At 38.2% G+C, this 24,530-nt stretch overlaps 1 protein-coding gene across 2 annotated transcripts in view; it reads right to left on the bottom strand.

The window, feature by feature from the left end:
• Window positions 1-24,530, bottom strand: part of itga9 (integrin, alpha 9) — a 106,794-nt gene that overhangs the window by 2,878 nt on the left and 79,386 nt on the right. For both annotated transcript variants that reach the window (XM_082153301.1, XM_082153300.1), the window contains exons 18-27: window positions 24,351-24,498; window positions 15,764-15,850; window positions 15,579-15,658; window positions 14,421-14,510; window positions 11,356-11,464; window positions 10,533-10,640; window positions 6,859-6,984; window positions 6,480-6,599; window positions 5,095-5,190; window positions 3,229-3,348 (exon numbers count right to left, since the gene is read on the bottom strand). In XM_082153301.1, coding sequence (XP_082009427.1) covers window positions 3,229-3,348; window positions 5,095-5,190; window positions 6,480-6,599; window positions 6,859-6,984; window positions 10,533-10,640; window positions 11,356-11,464; window positions 14,421-14,510; window positions 15,579-15,658; window positions 15,764-15,850; window positions 24,351-24,498 — 1,084 coding nt within the window. The remainder of the gene's footprint in view (window positions 1-3,228; window positions 3,349-5,094; window positions 5,191-6,479; window positions 6,600-6,858; window positions 6,985-10,532; window positions 10,641-11,355; window positions 11,465-14,420; window positions 14,511-15,578; window positions 15,659-15,763; window positions 15,851-24,350; window positions 24,499-24,530) is intronic.

The raw sequence follows: 24,530 nt of genomic DNA, 5'->3' as shown, positions 1-24,530 counted from the left end.
TTGAGCAACAGCAGAGGAGACGTTTTTAAATAACTATATATATATATACACCGTTGCAATTGAAATTATTCAACCCCCATTGCAAATCAGGTTTTTTGGCAACATTTACAGACGTTCAGCTGTTTGCAGTGAACAAATCAAACAAAAGTAATTTAAATAGCTCAACACAACAAATGTGATTTCCCCAAATTCAACTGAAAATGCAACTTTTAATGACTTCTGCAGTTTCTTAAAGGGATGGTTCGGAGTAAAATCAACCTAGGGTCCTTTGCACCATGACCTCGAGCCAAACACCCCCCCAGAAGCCTTTTTTCCCTTGGTCGAACATTATTAAAGTTAGAGCTTATTTAGAGATATCAGCCGGATGGTTTAGTGCAGGCGCTAATGGATCCAAGGGTGTATCTGGTAAATTACCCACTAATAATGCCCAGAATGGTACCAAACTTCTACAGTAGTACAAATAGGTTCTGTGCTCATAAAACGAGGCATTGGAAAGTTTGTAAGTACATCAGGAGTTTATTTAAATAACACTTTTCTGAAGGCTAATGCTACCGCTAACCCGGACGTCGACGTCACTTCAGTGATTTGGGAAAAGCACGTAAAAGTCCTGGCAGAAAGCCAATATATCCCAACATTTTTTTTAATTTTTTTCCTAAGTGTTAACTAATAATTGTTGCAAACTGGTGCTACCAACAAAATATGAGTGCATTCCTGGAACTGGGCGTCGTTACACTACATCCTTACGCATCGCTTTCTGCCAGGACTTTTACGTGCTTTTCCCAAATCACTGAAGTGACCTCGACGTCCGGGTTAGCGGTAGCATGAGCCGTCAGGCAAGTGTTATTTAAATAAACTCCTGATGTACTTACAAACTTTCCAAAGCCTCGTTTGAATGAATTTTACCAATAAACCTGATTTGCTGGTGTGTATATATATATACAGTGGAATATGGTGCAATTTATTGTATGGAAAACTCGTTTGTGTTTCTCAGAAGAAAGAAAATCACACAGATTCTGAGCAACAAGAGAGAGTAAATGATGTCATTTTTGAGTGAACTATCTCTTTGTGTAGTTCGAGCCAACGGAGCGGCTGGGAGTCAGATAAATAGTGGGATGGGCGACACAGATAACGCTACTGTAAAGAACCGCGTCAGCGCAGGAAACGTGCTGTTCCTCTTCCTGTGACTCAACAGGTTTGTCTTTGTTTGAATGCGGTTTATTGATTCAGACCTCGGCTCTCTCCAGGCATTTCCTGAAGCTGGAGTAGCTGGACATGTGCAGCTCATGTTGAGGAGGTTTACTTTGGCAGTTTTGGGATTTGGGGGGGGGGGAAGTATCCCTACACCAACATTCCAGGATTTGCTCTAGTATTCCCGCTGGAAAGTAATGGAGTGGAAAAGAAAAGAAGGTCTTGTTCGAGAAGCCTTGAAATCCGTTCGATTCACTTTTATGTGTAAGTGTAAATTATTGTCAGCGCTGTGTTTTGTTCACTTTACGGTCGGTCTAAAGCTCTCTATTGAGCCATCAGGCCAAGAAAAACAACAGTAGTGTGTGAATGAGGGTTTAAGGGACATGTGACCCTCTACAAGACTCCCGCTAAGTCTAGCTAAAGTGGCTCTGTACTTTTACTTTGCACAATGACAATAAAGTTGAATCTGAATCTAAAGTACCAAGACCATCAATGCACTAATTATAATCCAAGTCGTCATTCATGTACTGCATCATGTTTCATTATCTAAGAACTGTTACTGTACTTCAAACAAAAAAAACAGATCATCCACATCCGTTTTACTGTGCCTTTTTTTGTCAGAGGATATTAAAAGCAACCCAGTGCTAATTTAACTGTAATGGGACGCTGCACATGAGCAGGTGGTTGTACTCTTTCAACACACCGTGACCTGATGGGTCACATTCTCTGCTGACATTTACTTTGCAAAGAACCGAACTGCTGTCTAACAGGAACCATTTCTGGCCTTTGATTTGTACTGGGTCTCATGTGAAAGGACAAAGTGAACATGACAAGAAAACGATCTCATTTGGACTGGACGTCTCTGTGTGTTGGACCAATGAGAGAGGAGCATGTGTATGGTTCACCATCCTCTGATGTTTATACCCCAAACCACTCTTAAATATCAGCATAACCCTAACATCAGAGAGAAATGACAGGTCGATAATGCTCGAGCTGTTGAACTCAATCCTCAAGGCCTTAGGAATGATCTGAAAAGTGTGGCGTACACGAATCATAAAGCTTTTCAGAGTGGCTCATGAATATTAATTAGTTGCTATTTAGCAGATAAGTGTGCGATAACAGCAGTCTATTACTGTTTACCCGATCCAGTCCTGTGTCGAGAGTAAATATAACTTGTTCGGGTTACACTTTATTTTAAGGTGTCATTGTTACAGTGTAATTATATATTTAAGTACTGAGTAATAATAAGCAACTACATGTACTTACTATAGAGTTAGGGTAGGATTAGGGTTTGGTTGAGGGTTAGTTGCATGTAATTATGCATAATTTATTGTTATTACTATGGTAAGTACATGTAACATATGTAACAAGGACACTGTAAAATAAAGTGTTACCCTTATTTGTTTACAAGTAAACTCCACTGTGTAAGCTACCTTTTAATTTAGGGCCCAATGAAATTAGTTTAATTTTTGTACGCAAATTCTGCGTTTTTTGTTTTAATTTTTTCTGGATTCTGTGTTTTATGATTTAATACAAATTCATAAAACGTACATTACCCGTCAAAAATTTGTTTTTTTCAATGTTTCAATAATTTTGAAAAGAAGTCTCTTCTGCTCACCAAGTCTGCATTTATTTAATCAAAAATACAGTCAATATTATCACAAATTAAAAGAAAAATAGTGCTAGTGATTCATTGCCCAGTTCTAGTGGTTGCTACAGTAGATGCTTCTGCTTGCTCTTACAGTCGCTGTTTTACAGTATGTGGACGGCTCCTATTTCTTCCCTTTGCACGGTGACCGGAACTCATAAAATATGAAAAATTTCCCAAAAAGTGTGGGTGGTGAAATATCTAAACATGTTAAACGTTTGGTGCACTCCTGCCAACCCTAAATCTAATCCTAACCTACTCCTAAAACCAGAGAGAAATGCTAGGCTGATAAGAATGTTATTCAAGCCCCTAAATCCAACAGCAACCTCGAATGTTTTCTCCAGAACCAACACGGATGTTGATCCAGGAGCATGTGTTGTCTAAAGCGGTACCTTCCAGAGCAGCACAGCGAGAAGCAGAAAGATGAGGATCCCAACCAGCAGACTGATGGCAATGATCCATCCCACCACGTAACCCCTGGGCTCCTGACTGTGAAGAGCCTCAAACACCAGCTGCAAGAGAGAGAGAGAACACACACACAACATTCAACACTCAGTGGGACCAAAGATCTGATTTTATAGACTGTATGAATCAGTGTGTAATTTCCTGGATGTTATAATGTCTGCGCTGAGTCTACAGTATATTAGGCATTGACTCAATCAAAGGGAAATGAGATTTCAAGTCAACAAATCAATCAAACACACATCCGTGAAGGTTTTCATTTATCCAGATCATTGTAGAATGTCAGTAAGAGATCATTTATTTACAACTGGACATCATTTATCATAATCTAAGGATGAGATATCCTTCTGAATAACACTCGAAACGCATACATACACAGTTTTATACACAATATGTGTTATATGGCATGCGTGCTTGCTGTGGAAGAATTTCACCTAAACCATAATGCACTTCCATTAAAACACAGTGAGAGCAACAGTTCCTTCAATGGATCTGGATGTTAAATGTTGCATGAAAAGCTAGCAGAAAATCCCAGTCTGGAGAGAGATGCCAGCCCAGATAAATCTCGCTTCAGCTTCTGGACACAATTTCACTCCTTGAATACGAGGGCCGGAATAAAACACCACAGTTCATGGCCTGCAGTCGTGTAAAATCACAAATGAGATCTCTTTAATATCTCTTAATTGTTTCTTCTAAGCAGATACAAATGAAGACCTCTGAAGAAGTCTCCAGCTTCTCTGATGTTTCTCCTGAGACCCCAGTCTCTCACATGTAACTCCTTGTTATGAGTTATGAGAAACTATAAACTCTGCTCAGATTTGCCAACGTTTCCATCCCCCCCCCCAGAATTATTTACTTACTTTTAGGATCTTCTAAGGTGAAGTCGATCCTGAGCTATGAAAGAGCAATAATATCTTCAACTGTGTGCCGTCTATGAGATAAACAGTACTATATCACTTCTATTCCTGACTAACAATGGAAACTGAAGGGTAGGATATAAATATCGCACTAAATATATCTAAAGCATTTGTTGAGTTCAGCTGACTCAGTCGAACACTAAAGTAAAGATATAGTAGCATATAAAGGTTTAGCGATCACAATCGGTCTGTCATTTCCAATTTGTCTAGGTGGCTGTGAACATGATGGAAATTATACATTTGAAGCACGCTAGAAGACTTTGTGGTATCAATGCAATTTCTAAATGAGAGTTGCATGTCCACCATTTGCCCGAGGGACTGTCTTGTGCAACTTAATAAAAGATTGCTCTGGGACTGATACATTTCCTAAGTGCCGAGGGCAGAAGGGGCACAGACCCATTAAACATCCCTATTAGGAATTGGCCACTACACTGGTTGAAACCGGGTCAGAAACCCAATCAGCTGAATGCAGGGGCTGAGTGAGATGCCATGGCACCAGACACCATCAGCTCCACTGAAACACGTCCCATATTCCTCCAATCAATCGGCACGCTGAGGTCTGCAGTATTAGAGGCGACTGTTCCTGAGCACAGCTGTAGAGTAAAAAAAGCCTCCTACTCCCATATGAGCAGCAAACTCGACCCACATCTACAAGTTGATGAGCTCCGAATCATGCAAACGGACAATTTAATTCTCTTGCGTGCATCAGGGGTCCTGATCGGTTTCAAAGACAATAATCATACCGGTTTCAAATCGCACAATGAAAACCACCAGCATGTCGGCTTGGGTCTTGAGTGTAGTTTACGGTAATGGTACAAATATGCTTGGCAAGAAATGCCTGACTGTTGGATTGGATTATTCATCGGTTTGATCACTTACAGAAATCTCCTCTGGAAGTCCGGTGGAGACCTCCACGGCCCTGTTGTCCAGCTGGACGTGACCTCGTGTCACAAACTGGATCACAGAGGAGCTGTCCTGCAAACCACACATAAAGACAGACACATTTACAGACAGACAGAGACGCATCAGCCTAATTTATAAATGTTGAGGCACTGCTCAATTGTTCCAGATACCATGTCTTTTTTGTAGCAAAATAGCGTGTTAAAACTGTTGTTTAGCACTGTTTTTGATTACGGTTTCTGCTTTATTAGTTGTATATTATATATATATATTAGGGCTGGGGGAATTAACGCGTTAATCTTTGCGATTAATTTGAGATGTTTAACGCGTTAACGCAGCACTTTTTTTTTTTTTGCCTCGTTTTGAATGATTTCCTGTTGCGGCTGATATTGAAAAGGCCGAAAATACGCCGTCCAGCCCCTCCGTGTTCGGCGATCAGGTTTCATTCTCGCGCAGCTTTCATGAGCGGGTCTTTTCCGCTCCGTGTTTGCGCCGCGCTCTCCGTTGTGTGTGTGTGTGTGTGTGTGTGTGTGTGTGTGTGTGTGTCGGAGCGCTGCGCTCTCTGCTCAATGTTCTGCTCTGTCGTTAACGGCCCAAACGCTCGAATCATGTACCGATCACGCACTGGAAAAGCAAAGTCCGCTCAAATAACGTGAAATGTCTCAGTAGTAGACTTCTGTTTGCTGAGCTGGTATAGTCATGCTGGGCAACAATGGTAAAATGACCTGCTCTGATCACATGCTCTGGTAATAATAGCTTTGTAGGACTATATTTTATTTGGATAATTAGTAAAAAAAAAAAAAAATCTGTTTAATTGATTATGTTGATTGATTATTGAAAAAGAATAATATATTGATATATTGATGTTTAATATTATTTTAATATAGGGCTATTTTCTGTTCCCTTTTTTCATGTGTTGTTTAATTTAATTAGGTGATTCTAAGTTTAAATATTGATGATTACAAGCTTGGGGGAAATGCAATTAACTGCAATTAATTACAGCAAATTGTGCAATTAATTAGTTAAAAAAATGTTATCGATTCCCAGCCCTAATATATATATATATATTAATATTCGCAAAGCTGAATTTACAGCATCATTAATCCAGTCTTCAGTGTCACATGATCATTAAGAAATCTTTCTAATATGCTGATTTGCTCAAAAAACATTTCTTATGGTAGCCTGACTGTAGTTTAACTACTTTAAATGATGAGTAATTTAGTATTCAATTCTGCAACATTTCACATTTGAATCAGATCAGTAAATTAAAATCACAGAATTTCCTTCACCACACTCTTATGACTTGCATTGACATTACAATAACTTTTTTACATTATTAGGGCACTATTAGGCCAGTTACTCACCCTCTGTAGTATTTCAGTGTTCAGTAGTATTTGCACATCTATACTTGTGGCCTCTTCTTTAGCCTGAGAGCCCAGACTGCAGGAAATTGTTAGACACGCTCTGCCAGGCCGGTCGCAGTCCTGTTGACACAGTATACCATCAAAGATTCACCCGTTCAGCACAAAAACTGATGTGAAATGAGGAGAGTGTTTTTAGGGGGCATTAAATGCTGTGATCCACTGCACTAATACAAATGCGTCGACAAAAAGTGCTGTCAAACAACATTAAATATGCAAATATGGCTTATTTCCAAACGCTAAATGCATCTGGATGCCATTTTCACACAGTGAGGTTTTTTCACCAATAAGTGAACTATTTCCAATAAGTCCTTTGTCATACCAGAACTTTTCTTCCGGATTTGGTGAAGAAGGCAAAAATGGTGTGGAAGATGCTCTCCTTGTCCTGTGGGATTGTGCAGGGTTTGGGGTTCTTGTGCCACGTGCAGTTCCCTCGACCTTCTGATACCTGCAGACAAACAGAAAACAAGATCAAATTCATTGTGGGAGAATCTCACACTCAGGGATATTTTAGCATCATTCATATACTACTCAGTTAACTATAATAAACCAGCTTACAGTTCCGTTAGAGGCTTAAACACACCTGTTAACTGTTGAATTACTGCTGCCATCATCAATAGAATATGTCCATAAACATATCAAAATATGTCCAATCAAATTCTTTTCATTTGCAAACTGACAATGGTTGGATGGGATTATTGAAAGGTGATGTGCTGACATTGTAATTCGTCCAGTGAGCTCAGACCTGTAAGTAATTCAGATAACGAAAGGAAGTTCTTTCCCAGTGGGAGTTCAGAAGCCTTTCTCTGGCAGCGCGTCCCATCTGGAGTGATTTAATGTCCCGCTGCCCCTTCCACCCCTCTGGCCCCGGGGAACACTTCACCTCTTCCTTTAATTCGCATCCTTTCCAGTCAGACCTCCATTGAGTAAAGCATCTAAAGACCTCACATTGTCTTCTCTCAAGTCAAAGGAAAGGATCTCAGCCTGTTTCATGTATGACTTAACGAGCCTATTTTACAGTGTGTCATTTACTCCCGGGCTGATTTTCACTACAAAACCCAGTGACTTGCCTCCCTAGACAGCGCTTTAAGAAATATATAACCCAAGCTTATTGGAAATTAGCGACATTACTGCACGTTTGAATCGTGACATGTCCAGTGAGTGCCGCTAAATGTGCATTTAGTTTTTATCCGAACCAGATGAACATGAATCTGGCAACATTTTATTATGCTATTATGCATTGCGAATACGTTCGGAAATTAAATGGTAAAAGATTAATGCTCTATCGCGTTTGAAAATAATGTACCACCTACAATAAACTCAACCACCAGTGTTGACAACAGCAAACATGAGCTAAAAATGCATTTGCTGAAGGAATGATGTCATTATAGCTTGCTTCTACAAGTCTTTGAGCTTTTTTTATGTGATTAGTGTTTCACAGGACTGCGTATTGCAAGTGCAATGCTGTACCAAGTGAGCTATCGAACAATGACTTCATAAGAAAAGTCATACATAAGGAGCCGATTATGTGATGCAAACTTTAAAATGTATTAGTTTGCAAATCATGTACTATGGTAAAAGTGTTGTGAGGTCATAACAGTATTATGCAAGAAACCGTGCGGAAATAAGCCTTTATTAATAGACATTCTGCCATTGTAATCATAATTTGTGTGAAAAGGATTGAAAATTGTTGGTGTTTTACTGCAGTGAATTGTATGTATACAATTTGCAAAAATGTAGGTAGAGGCACATTTTTCCAATGAGCTTATATACTGTATGTGCGCTCTTAACACGAATGTCATTACAAATAATAGGCAGTCAAATTAATGCAAACACTTCTAGCTACACAAGATAAACTGTGTAAACTCTAATGCAAAAGCACACGTTAAGTATGTAAAAAAAAAAACTAAAAAAAACTGTGTACTTGCCACTTTTGCATTCAAGTATTTGCTTGTGTTAATAAAATAGGTCCTCTGTTGGTGTTAGAGGTCACATTAAACCCAAATTATATAATATATCACTCATATTTTAGTCTAAGCTATAACAAAGGTTTTCTTTTTCTTTTTTTTCTTCTTTTTTTCTTTGGCTTTTTGCTGTTTTTCAAAGTGTAAATTTCTGGTGAATTGCATGTCAACCAGTGGGGGTCAATTTGAGCCCTAACACTATAGCAGGCACAACATTTATACAGCCCTTCCAAAACTACATTACATCTACAGTGAAAAAATTGGTGAGGAAACAATTTTCACTTAGAAATTACTTGTAAAAAAAAGAATTGCCAATTGAATTAAACATTACATTTTGAAGTAGAAAGACTGAAATAATGTGTTCTTATACAACAAATCTCCAATAATCTGTTTTATTTATAACTTTCAAAAATATTTTTTTTACAGTGTGTGTGTCGCAACTTGCGCATTCATGACCCTGAAGTCATAAATAAACAATTTAATCAGTGTTTGAAGCAGTTTAAATGCGGGTCAAATTGACCCGAACACAAAAGCAGGGTTAAAGCATGTTTGTGGCTTTGGAAGGTAGAAGACGACTTTAACCAGCTCTAGGGTTTGGAACAAAGCTATGTCACGTAACCCTCACTAATTTAAGACATCTCCTCAGCGTCGAGGGACCAGCCCAAACTGTTTATGTAAAAACGCCCCATATGTTTTCAGCCATGTGAGCAGTGGGATTCCTCCACGTGTGCATTTTTAATTAGGCCGAGTGTTTGTGCGGTCCGTGTGGGCGCCTGGGAACATCCACTCCTCTGTGAGTCGGGTTACCCGGCATTGCCACTGTGCTACAGGTTAGTCAGGGTGAACAGAAGCTTTTCCCCAAGTGTCCCATTCCACCCTTTCGTGCAAGCCGTCTAATCCCTCGTAAGTGATTCCATATGGGGCGTACAGGGTGGGATACAAACCTCCCCTGTCCTCCCATTCACAGTCAACAGGTTGATCCCTTGCCTGATCTAGTAATACGGCCGCTGTAAGGGTTAAATCAACATTGAATGCGGTGCTGGTCTTCAATTTCTACCCTCGATATGAAGCTTATTGTGAGTCTAACTTAGGCACTATCCATGGCACCTCGTTTATCACCTCTGAGTTAACTATAAGCCTGAGGATGTTGACCTCTCTAAACTCTCTCGGCCCTCTGCACTGTATGTGAAAAGAACATAATCAGCACGCCGCCCTCATTTCTATAGGTACAGTATAGAAAAAGCCTAGCTCTGTATATTTAGCTGAAAAATCAAAACATGCAATGATTGTGGCATTTATGAAGTACTTTATAAGGTAAATATAGTACATGTAATCTCATACTTAACCTTAAGTAGAAACAATGTTTTACACGTAATATAAGTAAGGCATAACTGACAATGGACCGTTGAATTATTGAAAATTTAATGCATGCAATATAGGCATAATGCAACAATCCAGGATGAGTTGTTCTACTTATACCATGATTGCAATGTGTACGTTTACATCAAGACATTTTCCGAGATTGTTTTGTCCCTTAAACGCTCTCTAAAAGTCTAAAAGTACTCATTTAACTCACAATTAACCCTCATCAAGGCTGCAAAGTCATTTCAAAAGTGTCTGAACTGATTCAGAAACCGATTCAGAAATAACGTGGCAAAATGATATATGTAAGGAATAATTGATGATGGGAACATGAAATTATTGCAAATCAAGGCACCCTAAGGTGGCAATGCAGATATGATGCAATTTGCATTCATTTTGGTTTGCAATAAATGCTGCTCCACATGAGAGAAATAAATAAATAATGGATGAATGAATGAATTTAGAAGCTTAAAACGAACATGGTGAAGTGACATGGAAATTATTCAAACTCTCTGAGATTGGTCAGCCAATCAAAAATCAACAATGCCATGGTGTGGCACAAAATACCAAGGAAGAACAGCTTACAGCACTAACACATTACATTTAGATGAGAAGGTACTGAGAATGAAGCCTAGCTAAATAAACAAGAGCATCAGTGGCAGGAACTCACTTGTGTGTCAATGATATGGAACATATCTGGTCCGTTCCCAGCCAGGCGGTTGGGTATCCTGATGTCCATCTTGGAGCCTGGAAGTCTGCTGGGCCCATTGTTTATCACCTACACAAACAAAACATGGGAAACGGATTTAAACTGGGATTTATGCTCAGCACAACAACTAACTGCTAATTAATCACAGCCAATAGTACACTTCATATTCATTTAAAGCACATTATAATGCGGCTTGGTTCTGGACTGGACATTTTAAAGTCACATTATTTTGCATAATGATACTATTTGGACCCTTTTCACTTTTTCAGGGTTTTCAGAAGTGGAAGTTGTTATAGTTGGGTAAACTTGAACGGAAGCTACATTTGACCCAATAGCAAAAGAAAAAAATTATGATGGCGCTGCTATGACTTTCCAAAAGAGGAAAACATATTGAGAGATTGATTGTGTTGGTCAGAAGAGAGAAAGACGTCAAAATTGCCATCACTCTCTCACAGTTATGCACTCATTTAGCACCGAAAAAGCCTTTTTGTGCTTTTTTGTGCTTTTCATTTGAGTTTTAATTGATGTTTACTGGACAGATAAGTTTTGCCTCAAAATTGCCTCAAAAAACCATTTTATAAGGTAATTAATCCCCTGATATCTCTAGTGCTTTGATTTAAACGCAAAGCAATATTTAATTTATTTATTTGGGAAGTAATCATGTAAGTGGGATAGCATACAGTTAACCAGTCATTACTGTCAGTGTTTACTGTACATTAAAGTCAGAGTCTGCAATAAAATGTCCAGAAAAACTTGCAAAACAGCATATGAACACATGGGATACCTGAAAGGTGAAGTTGAGCGGCTGAAAGCGGCACTCCATGTCTTCCAGCTGAAGGAAGCGTGATCGGTCGACTGAGTTTCCATATACAAAAGACGTAGGGTTGACCACACTGCAGAAACGGACACACAGTTATACAGCAATCCTTCATTGTGCTTTAATATTATGTCTTTCACTTAAAGAGGACCTATTATTCCCTTTTACAAAGTCTTGATTTTGTTTATAGGCTCTACTAGAGTAGGTTTTCATGCATGAATGTTCAAAACACATTATTTTTCACACATTGTTGCAGCTCCTCTCTTCCCAGTCTGTCAGTAACGCTCTGTTTACTTCCTGTCTCTATGAAGCCCCTCCCTCTGAAAAGCACACTGTGCTCTGATTGGTCGGCTGGATCAGTGTGTTGTGATTGGTTGAGCGCTTCGAGTGTGTTTGGGAAATGTCCCGCCCCTTACCATAACCGCAGTTTAACACACTACTAACTAACTCAACCAGGCCCCGCCCCTTTATTCTGCAGAAGTGAATTATTTAAATGAGGAATATTGTGACGAGTTAATTCCCGGAAGAAACTCAAGACTACAATGGAGGCGTTTCAGGGAATTCAGAAACAGTGACACTGATATAGAGAAGAACTCCCGCTGGAGGGACTTTGTAACTTTACAGAGCTTTTTCAAGCTCAAACAGCAACATTACACATTAAAGAAAGATGGACATGCAAAAAAGTATAATAGGAGCCCTTTAATGTGATTAATTTGATGGTAGCTTTGATCTATAATATAATGCAAGTGTGCTCCTGTCAGAATGACTTCATTTTAGTAAAACATTGCAGCTTTTATAGTTCAAACACCTGGAAAATACTCCATGCAAGAAGAGTATTGCATAGGTTTGTCTATAGGTACTAAATAAAATCTTTATATTCATAAACTGATTACAGAAACCTTCTAATACATACAGTATGAAGTTAACCTGCTAAATTACACAGAACAGACTTTGATCTGGTTTTACGTCGAACCTCTGGAGTTTGTGTTTATATATTAAAGTGTAGTCTCTGGCGCGCTCATCTAAAACATTACAGGGAGGACGTTCACATTATCAGGCTGTACATCTGGCTGAAGAACATGTTGTATATTTAAGCATCATTCATCTCCGTGAAACAAGTGTCTGTGAGCCTTTAACTTTGAAATACTCCAGCGGTGCAAAGAAACAGGAGCCAAAAAAGAAATGTGCACATAAGAACTAAACACTGAGCGGACCACATATGTCTCTGGTGTTATCAGATGTCTGGCAGTGTGATGGACTTAGAAGCTCTTACAAGAATAGGCTACCACAAAACAATGAAAAGAAAACTCATGTACTTACTCTCATGTTAAAAGCATGTATGAATTGATTTTTTCCCCCCCACAAAACACCAAAGGAAATATTGTGAAGAAATCTCAATCTGGTCTTATGCATTCAATGAAAGTGCGTATATTTTTGGGCAGTTCTTCACAGTTATCATCTAGCTTCAGAATATGGTGTACAATATTTAGTCTTATAGACTAAATTTGAGGTATTTTAGGTTTTGTTTGACAATCCACAGAGGAAAGAGAGTCATACAGGTTTTGAACAACATGAGGGTGAATAAATAAGCAAGTAAACTTTTCCTTTAAAGGAACACGCCGACTTTTTGGGACTTTAGCTTATTCACCGTATCCCCCAGAGTTAGATAAGTCTATACATACATTTACATGTTGTAATTTGTATTCTCAGGTGCTGTGAGCAAATCACTCCGCAGAAGTAGCAGTGCTTCGCCTTCTGAGAATATAGTTCCCAGTATGTACAGACCCTTTCCAAAAAATTTGAATATCATGGAAAAGTTTATTTATTTCTATAATTCCATTCAAAACGTTAAACTTCCATAGATTATAGATTCAGGGCCCACAACTTAAACGATTTCAAGTATTTAGTTGTTTATTTGTACATAATTTGGGCTTCCAGCTCATAAAACCCACGAAAACAGGATTTCAAAAAATTAGAATATTACATGAAATCACACTGTAATTACACAGTGATACCATGGTCATTGAACCAGGTTTTGGTTATTTTGGCAGTGTGGGCAGGTGCAAATCCTGCTGGAAAATGAAGTCAGCATCTCCAGAAAGCTTGTCTGCTGAAGGAAGCATGAAGTGCTCTGAACATGTCCTGGTAGACGGCTGCGTTGAGTGGACAGCACAGTGGACCAACACCAGCCGATGACATGGCTCCCCAAACCAACACAGACTATGGAAACTTCACACTGGACTTCAAGCATCTTGGATTGTGTGCCTCTCCATTCTTCCTCCAGACTCTGGGACCTTGGTTTCCAAATGAGATGCAAAATTTGCTCTCATCAGAAAAGAGGACTTTGGTCCACTGTGCTTTATTAAATCCAGTCAACGCAGCCGTCTACCAGGACATTTTCAGAGCACTTCATGCTTCCTTCATTTTCCAGGAGGATTTGCACCTGCCCACACTGCCAAAAGAACCAAAACCTGGTTCAATGACCATGGTATCACTGTGTAATTACAGTGTGATTTCATGTAATATTCTAATTTTTTGAAATCCTGTTTTCGTGGGTTTTATGAGCTGGAAGCCCAAATTATGTACAAATAAACAACTAAATACTTGAAATCGTTTAAGTTGTGGGCCCTGAATCTATAATCTATGGAAGTTTAACGTTTTGAATGGAATTATGGAAATAAATAAACTTTTCCATGATATTCAAATTTTTTGGAAAGGGTCTGTATATGGTTAGAAGATGGCTGTGTCTCATGTGACCTTGTTATTTGTACACACTGTGACTATACAAATCACAACATGTAAATAGGAAAATGTTGGCGTTATTTTGTCACTTATTGGGAGCAGTATGCTAGCTGGAGCCATTTACCTCCAGTATTTGTGCTAAGCTAGGCTAGCGGTGGGTGCGTCAGACAGAGTTACATGGAGATGAGAAGGGTATGTATGGACTAATCTAACTCTGGGGCATACGGTGAATAAGCTGAAGTCCCAAAAAGTCGGCGTGTTCCTTTAAGCTCGTGAAGTGTAAATCTTACCCAGTGATTGCTGTGTCCACCTCATGTACCAGCGGTATGGACAACTCCAGTGTGTTATCATGAAGTGTGCTATTATGTTCTGGATTGGCACTAAGAAAGAAAGAACAATAATATTGAACAAAGACCATTACATTTGAATTATTAAGTTACACAGATTAAAATCTCAAGTTGACTTGCCTTTCCTACTAATTCAAATTTGTCACTTAAGAACAAGAAATGAAGGAGCGCTGAATCGCTTCACTGAACGAATCACAGCCGTGCTGATACAGAGCCATATCACATGACTACAAGTGTGATATTGCTCATATATACAGTAGTTTAGTTTGGGGTAAGTATGCTTTTTTTTGTCTTTTATTCAACAAGGATGCATAAAATTGATCAAAAGTGACAGTAAAGATATTTATAATGTTACAAAATGTTTATTTTTTAAATAAATGATGTTCTTTTCAACTTTCTATTCATCTACGAATCCTGAAAAAATGCATCATGGTTTCCAAAAGAAAATATGAAGCAGCACAACTATTTTCAATATTGATCATAATAAGAAATATTTCTTGAGCATCATATCACAATGATTTCTGAAGGATCATGTGACACTGAAGGCAAAATTCAGCTTTGATCACAGGAACAAATTATATTTGAACATATATTCAAAAATACTTTTAGAATATTAAGAAAATTATTGTTTTACTGTATTTTGTTTCTTTCAAAAACATTAAAAATTCTTGCAGATTCCAAACGTTAAATGGTAGTATTGGTACTGACCATATATACGGTGGTTATATTGTTATATATACAGTGTAATTGATTAAGTTTACAGTGTAAGATGGCCAAATGTGCATTATGAGAGTTTTATTTGCCTCACAGAGAGCTAGTCTTTACCACTTTAGTGTGTAATGCACATCTCTGAGCAAAGAAAACACATCTGGCCAGCATTAGATTCATATCACGACTTCAATATCAAGCAAAACCACTTAATTTCTCACAAATCAGCCAAATAGGGAAAAGTCCAAATGTCTAATCTATCTAGTTGTTTCAAAAATAAACATCATACCATTTACTAATGTGGACTGATGATGTGAACCATGTGTATTTTAATCATAGAAATAAACCATGAACTTTTAAGGGGGGGGTTCATTAAATCCGTTCAAAGCTCACCTTCTAGCGTGTACTAAAAACAGCAGTGTCTCGTTTTCACCAGATAGATGACTCGTGTCAAAAAGCACAGATAGATGGTACTGGGAAAAAAAGGTTAAAACTACAAGGTTAAATGGAATTGCTATAATTAACAAGATCACTAAGTAAATCATTAAGCTGTTAAACTGAAGCTCCTGTCATACTACCTTGGTTTGTGCCCTCATGAAAGGGAATCCAACGCTGCACTTGAGGAAGTCCAGCTCTACCAGCATACAGGAAATGCCCTTCTCTTCCTGGAGCCGAAACAGACAGAGAAAACACCAAATGACAGTGAGAATAACCAGTCAAACCCTTCAAACGCTGTACTAATTGGTACGGACCCCAGCAGAAAGTCTCAGCAACCGCAGTGCCGTCCTACAAAGCATGCCTTACAAGAAATCACTGATTCCCATCCCAGGCAAACATTCAGAAGGCATTCAGAGGGGTTACCATTGAGTAAAATAAACTCTCGCAAGCTGGATTCAATATGATTTACAATTATGTTTAGATCTCCAATTTAGTTCTGCATAAAGACAGTTGGAGGGAAAAAAATTATAATTTTTATGTTTAGCTCTTGGAATTTCGAGCAGTGCACACACATCTCGACTGGTCGGCTAGATTTCAGGCAAGTTTGTTTGTTTGTTAGACTTTATTGTCTGTTCAGATTTACTAGACAGAAATTAATCTTTAACATTGGCATAAGACACAGATACATCAGACAACACTGTACAACCACATTGTATACCACATAATAAAACACATGGGGCATACATGATTAAAACAAATGAATACAATATGTATACACGCGTTCATACTCCTATAGTAACTACCTCAATTGAAAATTAGATTTGAAGGAACACGGTAACTTTTTGGGACTTTAGCTTATTCACTGTATCCCCCAGAGTTATAAGTCCACACATACCCTTCTCATCTCCGTGCGTGCCGTAACTCTGTCTGACGCACCCACCGCTAGCCTAGCTTAGCACAAATACTGGAGGTAAATGGCTCCAGCTAGCATACTTCTCCCAATAAGTGACAAAATAATGCCAACATTTTCCTATTTACATGTTGTGATTTGTATAGTCACAGTGTGTACAAATAACAAGGTCACATGAGACACAGCCATCTTCTAATCGTATACATACTGGGAACTATATTCTCAGAAGGCGAAGCACTGCTACTTCTGCGGAGTGATTTGCTCACAGCACCTGAGAAGCCCCGTGGTGAGGAACAGAGAGTTCGCTCAGAGTTGGAGTAAATCACTCCGCAGAAGTAGCAGTGCTTCGCCTTCTGAGAATATAGTTCCCAGTATGTATAATGTAAAATGTTAGCGTTATTTTGTCACTTATTGGGAACAGTATGCTAGCTAGAGCCGTTTACCTCCAGTCTTTGTGCTAAGCTAGGCTAGCGGTGGGTGCGTCAGACAGAGTTACGGCACGCACGGAGATGAGAAGGGTATGTATGGACTTATCTAACTCTGGGGGATACGGTGAATAAGATAAAGTCCCAAAAAGTCGGCGTGTTCCTTTAAAACAGTCACTGCCAATGGAACAAATGATCTTTTATAAATGTTCTTTTTAGCAAATGGTTTACGCAGCTAGGGTGTTGTGGGTGGTTGCTATGCAGTTACTAAGGTGTTCTGGGTGGTTGCCAGGGTATTTTGGGTGGTTACTAGGGTGGTTCTAGATGGTTGCTAGGGTGTTCAGGGTGGTTGCTATGGTGTTACTAGGTGGTTGGTAGTTGTCACAGATGGTTACTATGGAGTTTTTATAGAGTTCTTAAAATCTTTAGTAACAAGTGCCTTTAGTACGGCACTACGTTTAACATTTGTTGCAGCATCTACAACCAGTCGAAATGTGTCTCGCAAATGTGGACACTGGAAGAGTGTTGTGAAAGGAACATGCCGCGAGATGGATATTGTGCACAAGGCATTCGGCAAAAGTTTGAAGTCAGTCTTGGGACAGTATAACATATACATGGTTAACTTAAGATACAATAAAGATAATATAAAACACCAGGAAAAATGTTTATGCACAAACTTTTTGGGGTTTAAAAGAGTGTATATATTCAGTAATATCTGTGATTTAACTGCACTGACAATCAGAAGAGAACAAAATGTGAACTGAACTGAGCTCAATAATAATACTAACTTTGCGACATCGACTTACTGAACTGAAATGAATTAACACTGAACTGACTATTGTGTTCTGCAGAGCTGGTTCACAGATAAATCATGTATTCATTTCATAACTGATGAACTTTGCAACATTAACACAGTTATTGAACTGAATTAAATCATAAGTGAACTGAATTGAACTTAATAATAATGACAGATGTCTCCTATGGAGCTGCTTTATAGCTCAATGGTTTCACAACTGATGAATTTTACATTTAATACTGTCATTTTCCTGATTATTAACGTGAAGATTCTTTGAAACAATGTGTATTGTATACAGGCAGGGCTATATAGAATTTTTTAACTTGACTTGACTAACCCATAAATAACTGTACTCTCACTAGGAGAACAGTAACAGGGACAATCGCCAGTGAGAGTGGAGAGCTTCTTCTAAACACAGCAGAGAGCACCGGCTGGTCTGTGTAAACAGCTGAGATTGGACTCTGTGAGGGGTGAGCGTTCCTACAGCGAGAGTTCACGAAGCTGTCATTTTACAGAGCCGAGAAGGTAAAATACATCAGGGCCGTGCTGATCAACCAGACGGCCTCACGCTGCTGGAACAATGCAGAGGACGAGCGCTTAACTCGGGGATCTTCAGTTCCACGTGAGGTCTTGCACGTGTTCCCCGTTCTTGAGTTTATACTGGAGCTATTCTTAGCGAGGTTGCAGCAATAACAAGAACTGCTGCCGGAGAAAATACATCAATAAATAAGTCAAAAGTAGATGAGGGGGGTGCAGGAAAGCCTAGGACTGTTTGCAAAACTCATTTGTTATGCACTTGGCAGCTCTCTAGGGAAGAGTTTGAGGCTTTGGCCTCACGTTTTGCACTGGTTTGGAGCGTTTACACGAACACCCTGGTTTCCCCATGTAGATTTGAGTATTGCTAATGCACAGCAGGGCACCTCAACTGGCGGCCCGCGGACTAAATGTGGCCTGTTAATCATTTCCGAGCTCAAGAGCATTCAGTGGTGCTCAATTTGCGGTCTGTGGTCCATATCCGCACCAGATCAAGCATTTTTACATTTTTTTGTCTGTAGTTCAGCTACTCTAGTTCCCAAAATATTATTAGGCACAGATATTCAAATGTGTTTGATGCAATCTGATGTACACTACCATTCAAAAGTTGGGAGTCATAAAAAAAAAAAAAAAGAATAAAAAAAAAGATTACTTTTATTCAGCAAGGATGCATTAAATTGATCAAAAATGACAGAAAAGACATTATTGTACAAAAGATTTATATTTCCAATAAATGTTATTCTTTTGAACTTTCATTTCATGAAAGAATCTTGAAAAAAGTGAATCACAGATTCCACAAAAATATTTCATTATTTGATAATAATGAGAATTATCAACATTGATAATAATGGGAAATGTTTCTTGAATGATTTCTGAAGGATCATGTGACACTGAAGACTGGAGTAATGATGCTGAAAATTCAGCTTTGATAACAGGAATATATTACACTTTCAAATATAAAAAAAAAAAGAAAAGAAAAAAAAGCTATTTTAAATTGCAATAATATTTCACAATATTACTGTTTTTACAGTATTTTTGATTAAATAAATGCAGCCTTGGTGAGCAGAAGAGACTTCTTTCAAAAATATTACTAAGTCTTACGGACCCCAACATTGAATCTTGTTGGGTGAATCTTGAAAATATATGATAGCAATGCATTCTTAACCCTGCCCTGAACATCATAAAATTTGTTCTGTGTTCACTGATATTTTTCCACACAAATATCTACACAGTCTCCATTTGTGCCCAGAAATGATCATGTTTAGTTTATCAAAACCTATTGGAATTATTAGACATCTAAGCCAGATAGGACTTTAAATGTGACCTTAACAAACACCTGATTACATTAATATATCAGACTCAAAATGCTACAATGTTATATATAGATGGATAATGTTCTGTCCCCCTTTTTATTTACATAATGACCCTTGAACATAAGTGGTATAAGATCCCTCACGTACGATATGTGGCAAGAATCGTTCAACATTATTTATACAGTCGTCTCCCTCTTGCTCAGCACTTTTTCTGCAGTTTGGTCTCATTAAGGAGACGTACTCTTTGTCTTCATCAAGTCGACTTAAATAAGCAACTCTCTGACACAACGTCCTCTAAAGCACTAACAGGAAAACCCCAGGACAACTCGAGTTCAATAAGGACCTCTATTTCCTAAACTGCAAAGCGTCGCCAAACAAACAGTTAGTGCTCCTATGGAGAAGAGCGGGCAGCAGAGAAGTGCACGTGTTTACCCATCAGCCACCTGGGACAGTATCTAGTGGGCATGAGCAGGGCCCTGCGGATCACGTGACATAAAATGTTTGTCGTTTTATCCTATTATTTTATTTTGCAAATTTATCTCTGGCTTTATTTCACTATGCAGGGATTGTCGAGGTCTGTAAGATTTATGCTCACCGACATTTATTTGATCAAAAATACAGCAAAAACAGAAATATCATGTAAAAATAACAGTTTATATATATTAAAATGTATGCTTATTTATTCCTGTGATCAAAGCTGAATTTTCAGCATCATTACTCCAGTCTTCAGTGTCACATGATCCTTCAGAAATCATTCTAATATGATGATTTGATGCTCAAGAGACATTTATCATTAGTATCAATAAAACATTTGTGATACTTTTTTTCAGGATTCTTTGATGGCTAGAAAGTTCAAAATAACAGCAATTATTTGAAATAGGAATCTTTGTAACATTATTAATGTCTTTACACTCAATTTGGATTAATTTAATGCATCCTCGCTGAATAAAAGTATTAATTTCTTGATAAAATCTTACTAAGTCCAACTTTTCAACAATAGTGTACATGAACATGTTCCACAAGTGTTTCACAAGCACAAAGTGGCACAGTCTCATTTTCAAAATTGTATCTATTGTTCATTTTATTGTATCATTATTTATGCTTGTATCAATTTATTGATTGTGATACAATTTATTGATTGTATCAATATATACATATATATTGTATAATTCATTATTATTTATTGTTCATTTTATATAATTTTATTACATTTTTGGGATTTAAATTATATTAAATTTTTTGGTGTGCTTGTACTATATCCTTTTTCTCAAAGAAATGCCACTTCTCTACATCTGTCCGGTGTTTTGTCACTACTGTTTCAGTAATTGTATCCCACCATGACGTACAGGAAGGAACGAGGTGTTTTTATTAAGTCACCATTCTCTGGTTTGTTTGTTATTAAACTGAAACATTAACAAATCTCAAATGATGTATGTATTGGCAGAGTCTCTCTAAAATAAACTTCATATCCAGCCAGATTGTTTCACTGTCTCTCTCTCGGCCTCGTCATTTAGCGCTTCAGTAACTCTAAAATAAATTGAATTGTTTCCGAGACACCAATTTGAAGGTCTTCGCTTCACCTGCCACAATCTAATAAAAGGACAATCCACCGTTTATCTAATTACAGTGAGTGTGTTTCTTCACAAGAGGGGCCCCGGGGCCACCTGAATGAGGCGATGGAGCTTCTGAAACCAATTCACTGCTGCAGATGGTGTGGGTTGCAAGACAAACACACGGCCAACAGGACCTACTATAAAACAAGAGGCGAGCGCAAGTTCACACTCGGCATGATGGAAAGCTGAACTGGCCTGAGGGAGACATTCTGGCCTGACCTCCACCGAGTGAAGACGGGTCACATCAACACAGACGACTTCTCACGGCGTTGGTAATTAGACGGGTCCTGCTGAGCGTACAGTACTAGAACAGCAAACAAAAGTACGGCCACTGTCTTCTCACAATACACTTCCACCTGGACCCCTGCATGCATCCTATTCAACAGTCACGACCAATTACTCTCAGAAGAGGGAGGAAGCACCGCAAAAAAAAAGATCAAAATGAAATTTAAGACTGTAAAACAATGTTAAGCGCTTCATCTCTGTCAAAACACAAGGATTTATAGAGTGAAATCTGAGCACTTCAAAAACAAACTAATTAATTTGGAAGGATTTTGGAACGCAGAAGGAGAAGAAAACAAATGATGGTCAAACTACTAAATCCAATAAGTCTAGACCAAACATAAATTGTTTGGAATTCTTCACCTGCAAAAAAAAAATTATGTCATAATTTATAACTTTCCAAACCAATATGACTTTTTATCTTCTGTGGAGCATTAAAAAGGAGATGTTTTGTTGAGTGTTCATGCTGCCCTTTTCCATGCATTGAAAGTGAATGAAGACGGATACCATCAAACTTCAAAAAGGGCGAATAAACATTGAATATGTTATATGCTATTGTTTTTGGAAAAGAGCAGCATTATTTTTTATATAGATTTATGGTAACAATTTATTTTAAGGTGACGTAGTTACACGTTACTACATGTACTTACTATAGTAATAACTGTAAATTATGCATAATTACAAGTAACTAACCCTGAACCAAACCCTATATAGTAAGTACATGTAGTAAATATAACTCGTTTGGGTTACCCTTTATTTTAAGGTGTCATTGTTACAGTGTAATTATATATTTAAGTACTGAGTAATATTAAGCAACTACATGTACTTACTATAGGGTTAGGGTAGGATTAGGATTTGATTGAGGGTTAGTTGCATGTAATTATGCAGAATTTACTGTTATTACTATGACAAGTATATGTAACATATGTAACAAATAAAGTGTAACTAAATTTATTTATTTCAATTTAAATTTTTTAGAAAATCACACTGGTTTGGAACGACATGAGGGTGAGTAAATAATGGCAGAACATTTATTTTTGGGTGAACTATCCTTTTTAGTAGTATTTCTGTCGCAGTTATTGATAGTCCATTCTCGCATCTTCTGCATTATTATTTTTTAAATCAGTAAAGTTGTTAAAAAAAAAATCAGTAAATCAGTAAATCTAGAAAAGGTCACAATTAGGAAAGACATGTACAAATATAGATATTATCCCTTCAAATTAGAGAACAACCAATGCGCTATTTGCAATGCCCAATTCTGCTGCTTCGTTTCCCTCTTGAGAAGATTGAGTTTATCACAGAGGTCCGTTTAGCAATCTTAAAGAGTTTCTCCATTATTGTCAAACTAAAGGAGGAAATGTTCTTGCTCATGCTTCTGATAAGCACAGAAAGCTTTTCAGCAGAGGAAACAGACCTTGAGGGAGCTGTAACAGAGATTTCAGTGTGAGAGACGTGATCTAGAAGCCTGAGATAACGATACACTGACCAGCTGCAAGTGCGATCATCGGTAACTGTGCACTTCCTCCTGTTTCCACAACTTCCTCTGCTGACTGAACGCATATCTCGACATATTCTACACTCTTTTTTCCATTGTGTCCCTTTAAATCATGGATATGATGACCACATTTCCTTATAAAGAAGATTCAAACTGGTCACATTTTCCATTTAATCTATTTGTCAGTATTTGGCACCTAGTTCGTGGCACACCCATGAGCCGCCTGGTGTGTATTATAAACAACAGTGGCAAGAGCTCTGCAAACTTCAAACTTCTGTCTAACTGGCTGGCTTTACACAATCTTCAGGAGGTTTTTATAACTCCACTGGGAAACAAATTGGTGTTTATCAGGCTTCTATAAATGAACGCATCCGAAGGTACTAGTCCTGAGGAACTACTTACTGGATAAGTTCTTAGCAATCAATCTTTGAAAAACATTGGGGAATTTAGTTTGAAGCAGGGTTTGACATTAACTTTGATATTCTCTGGCTAGTGGTTTTCCCTGGCCACAATTTTGACATCGATACCATGGGGAAAAACTGCCATATAGATATTTATTAATATTGTCTCATAATTTGGCAGCAGGTTTATTAGGCTCCTGTCACTTTAAGACCTGACGCACTGATCCATTATACTGTTACACATGTGTTTTCTTTCTCAACTGTTTATGTTCACTTAAAACATAACTGACTGTGTTTACATGAATACTCGTCAATATCGGCATTTTGACATTAATATGTGTGTATTTGACTGTTTAAGCGCAATAAGGAGCGAAAAAGAAGAGAGGCGGCTTTATGTGCGCAAACTTTGGGTGTGAGTACAAAACTTGCTAATGAATAAAATTATGCACAATCCCACAGCGAAATTCAAGCCCATAACACCAACAATATTCATCCGGAGCAAATGAATCGAGTGAGTGAGGAGAGGCGGGTTCGTGTCAATCACTGTCGGAGAGATGAGAGAGAGAGAGAGAGAGAGAGAGAGAGAGAGAGAAAGAGCTGCTGGTATCATGTATCTATTCTGCGGAAAATGAGTATTGGAAGCTTTTCAGATATTTTAGTATCAAAAAATCTATATTTTTGACAACTACATCGCACTTAGTTTATTATTTCAGATGCCTTTTAAAAGACTACAATTGAAAAATGTATAGGCTATATTATGTATAAATGTAAACCCGCCAAAGTGGCCAGTAGGAGTGACTGCGTTACACTCCACTGCTGTGAATGTCAAGCCCTGCCTGTATGTCATGTTAACAATAGTGTGTCACTTTACATGTCAGTCAGTTCTTGGTAAGAATAAGCTGCAAACTGGCAGTCAAAAGTCTGGTTTAGAGAACTACCGGTAATATCTCAGACTTACTCTTTGTAAGAAGTTGATGTAGTGAACCTCTCTGGAGAAGTTCAAGTAGATGTTGGTGTCATAGGCGTCATCTCCAGCATTAGAGATGGTTAAATTTAATGACACATTTTTCACTCCACCAAGAGCCAGATGAGAACTGATGTAACGCCTGAGTAATGAGAGAAACAAAAGAGAAAACAA

Source organism: Leuciscus leuciscus, assembly GCF_965113295.1.
Source record: "Leuciscus leuciscus genome assembly, chromosome: 22".
Lineage (NCBI taxonomy): Eukaryota > Metazoa > Chordata > Actinopteri > Cypriniformes > Leuciscidae > Leuciscus > Leuciscus leuciscus.
Note: the sequence above shows the minus strand (reverse complement) of the source record. Positions and strands in the feature narration are given on the sequence as shown.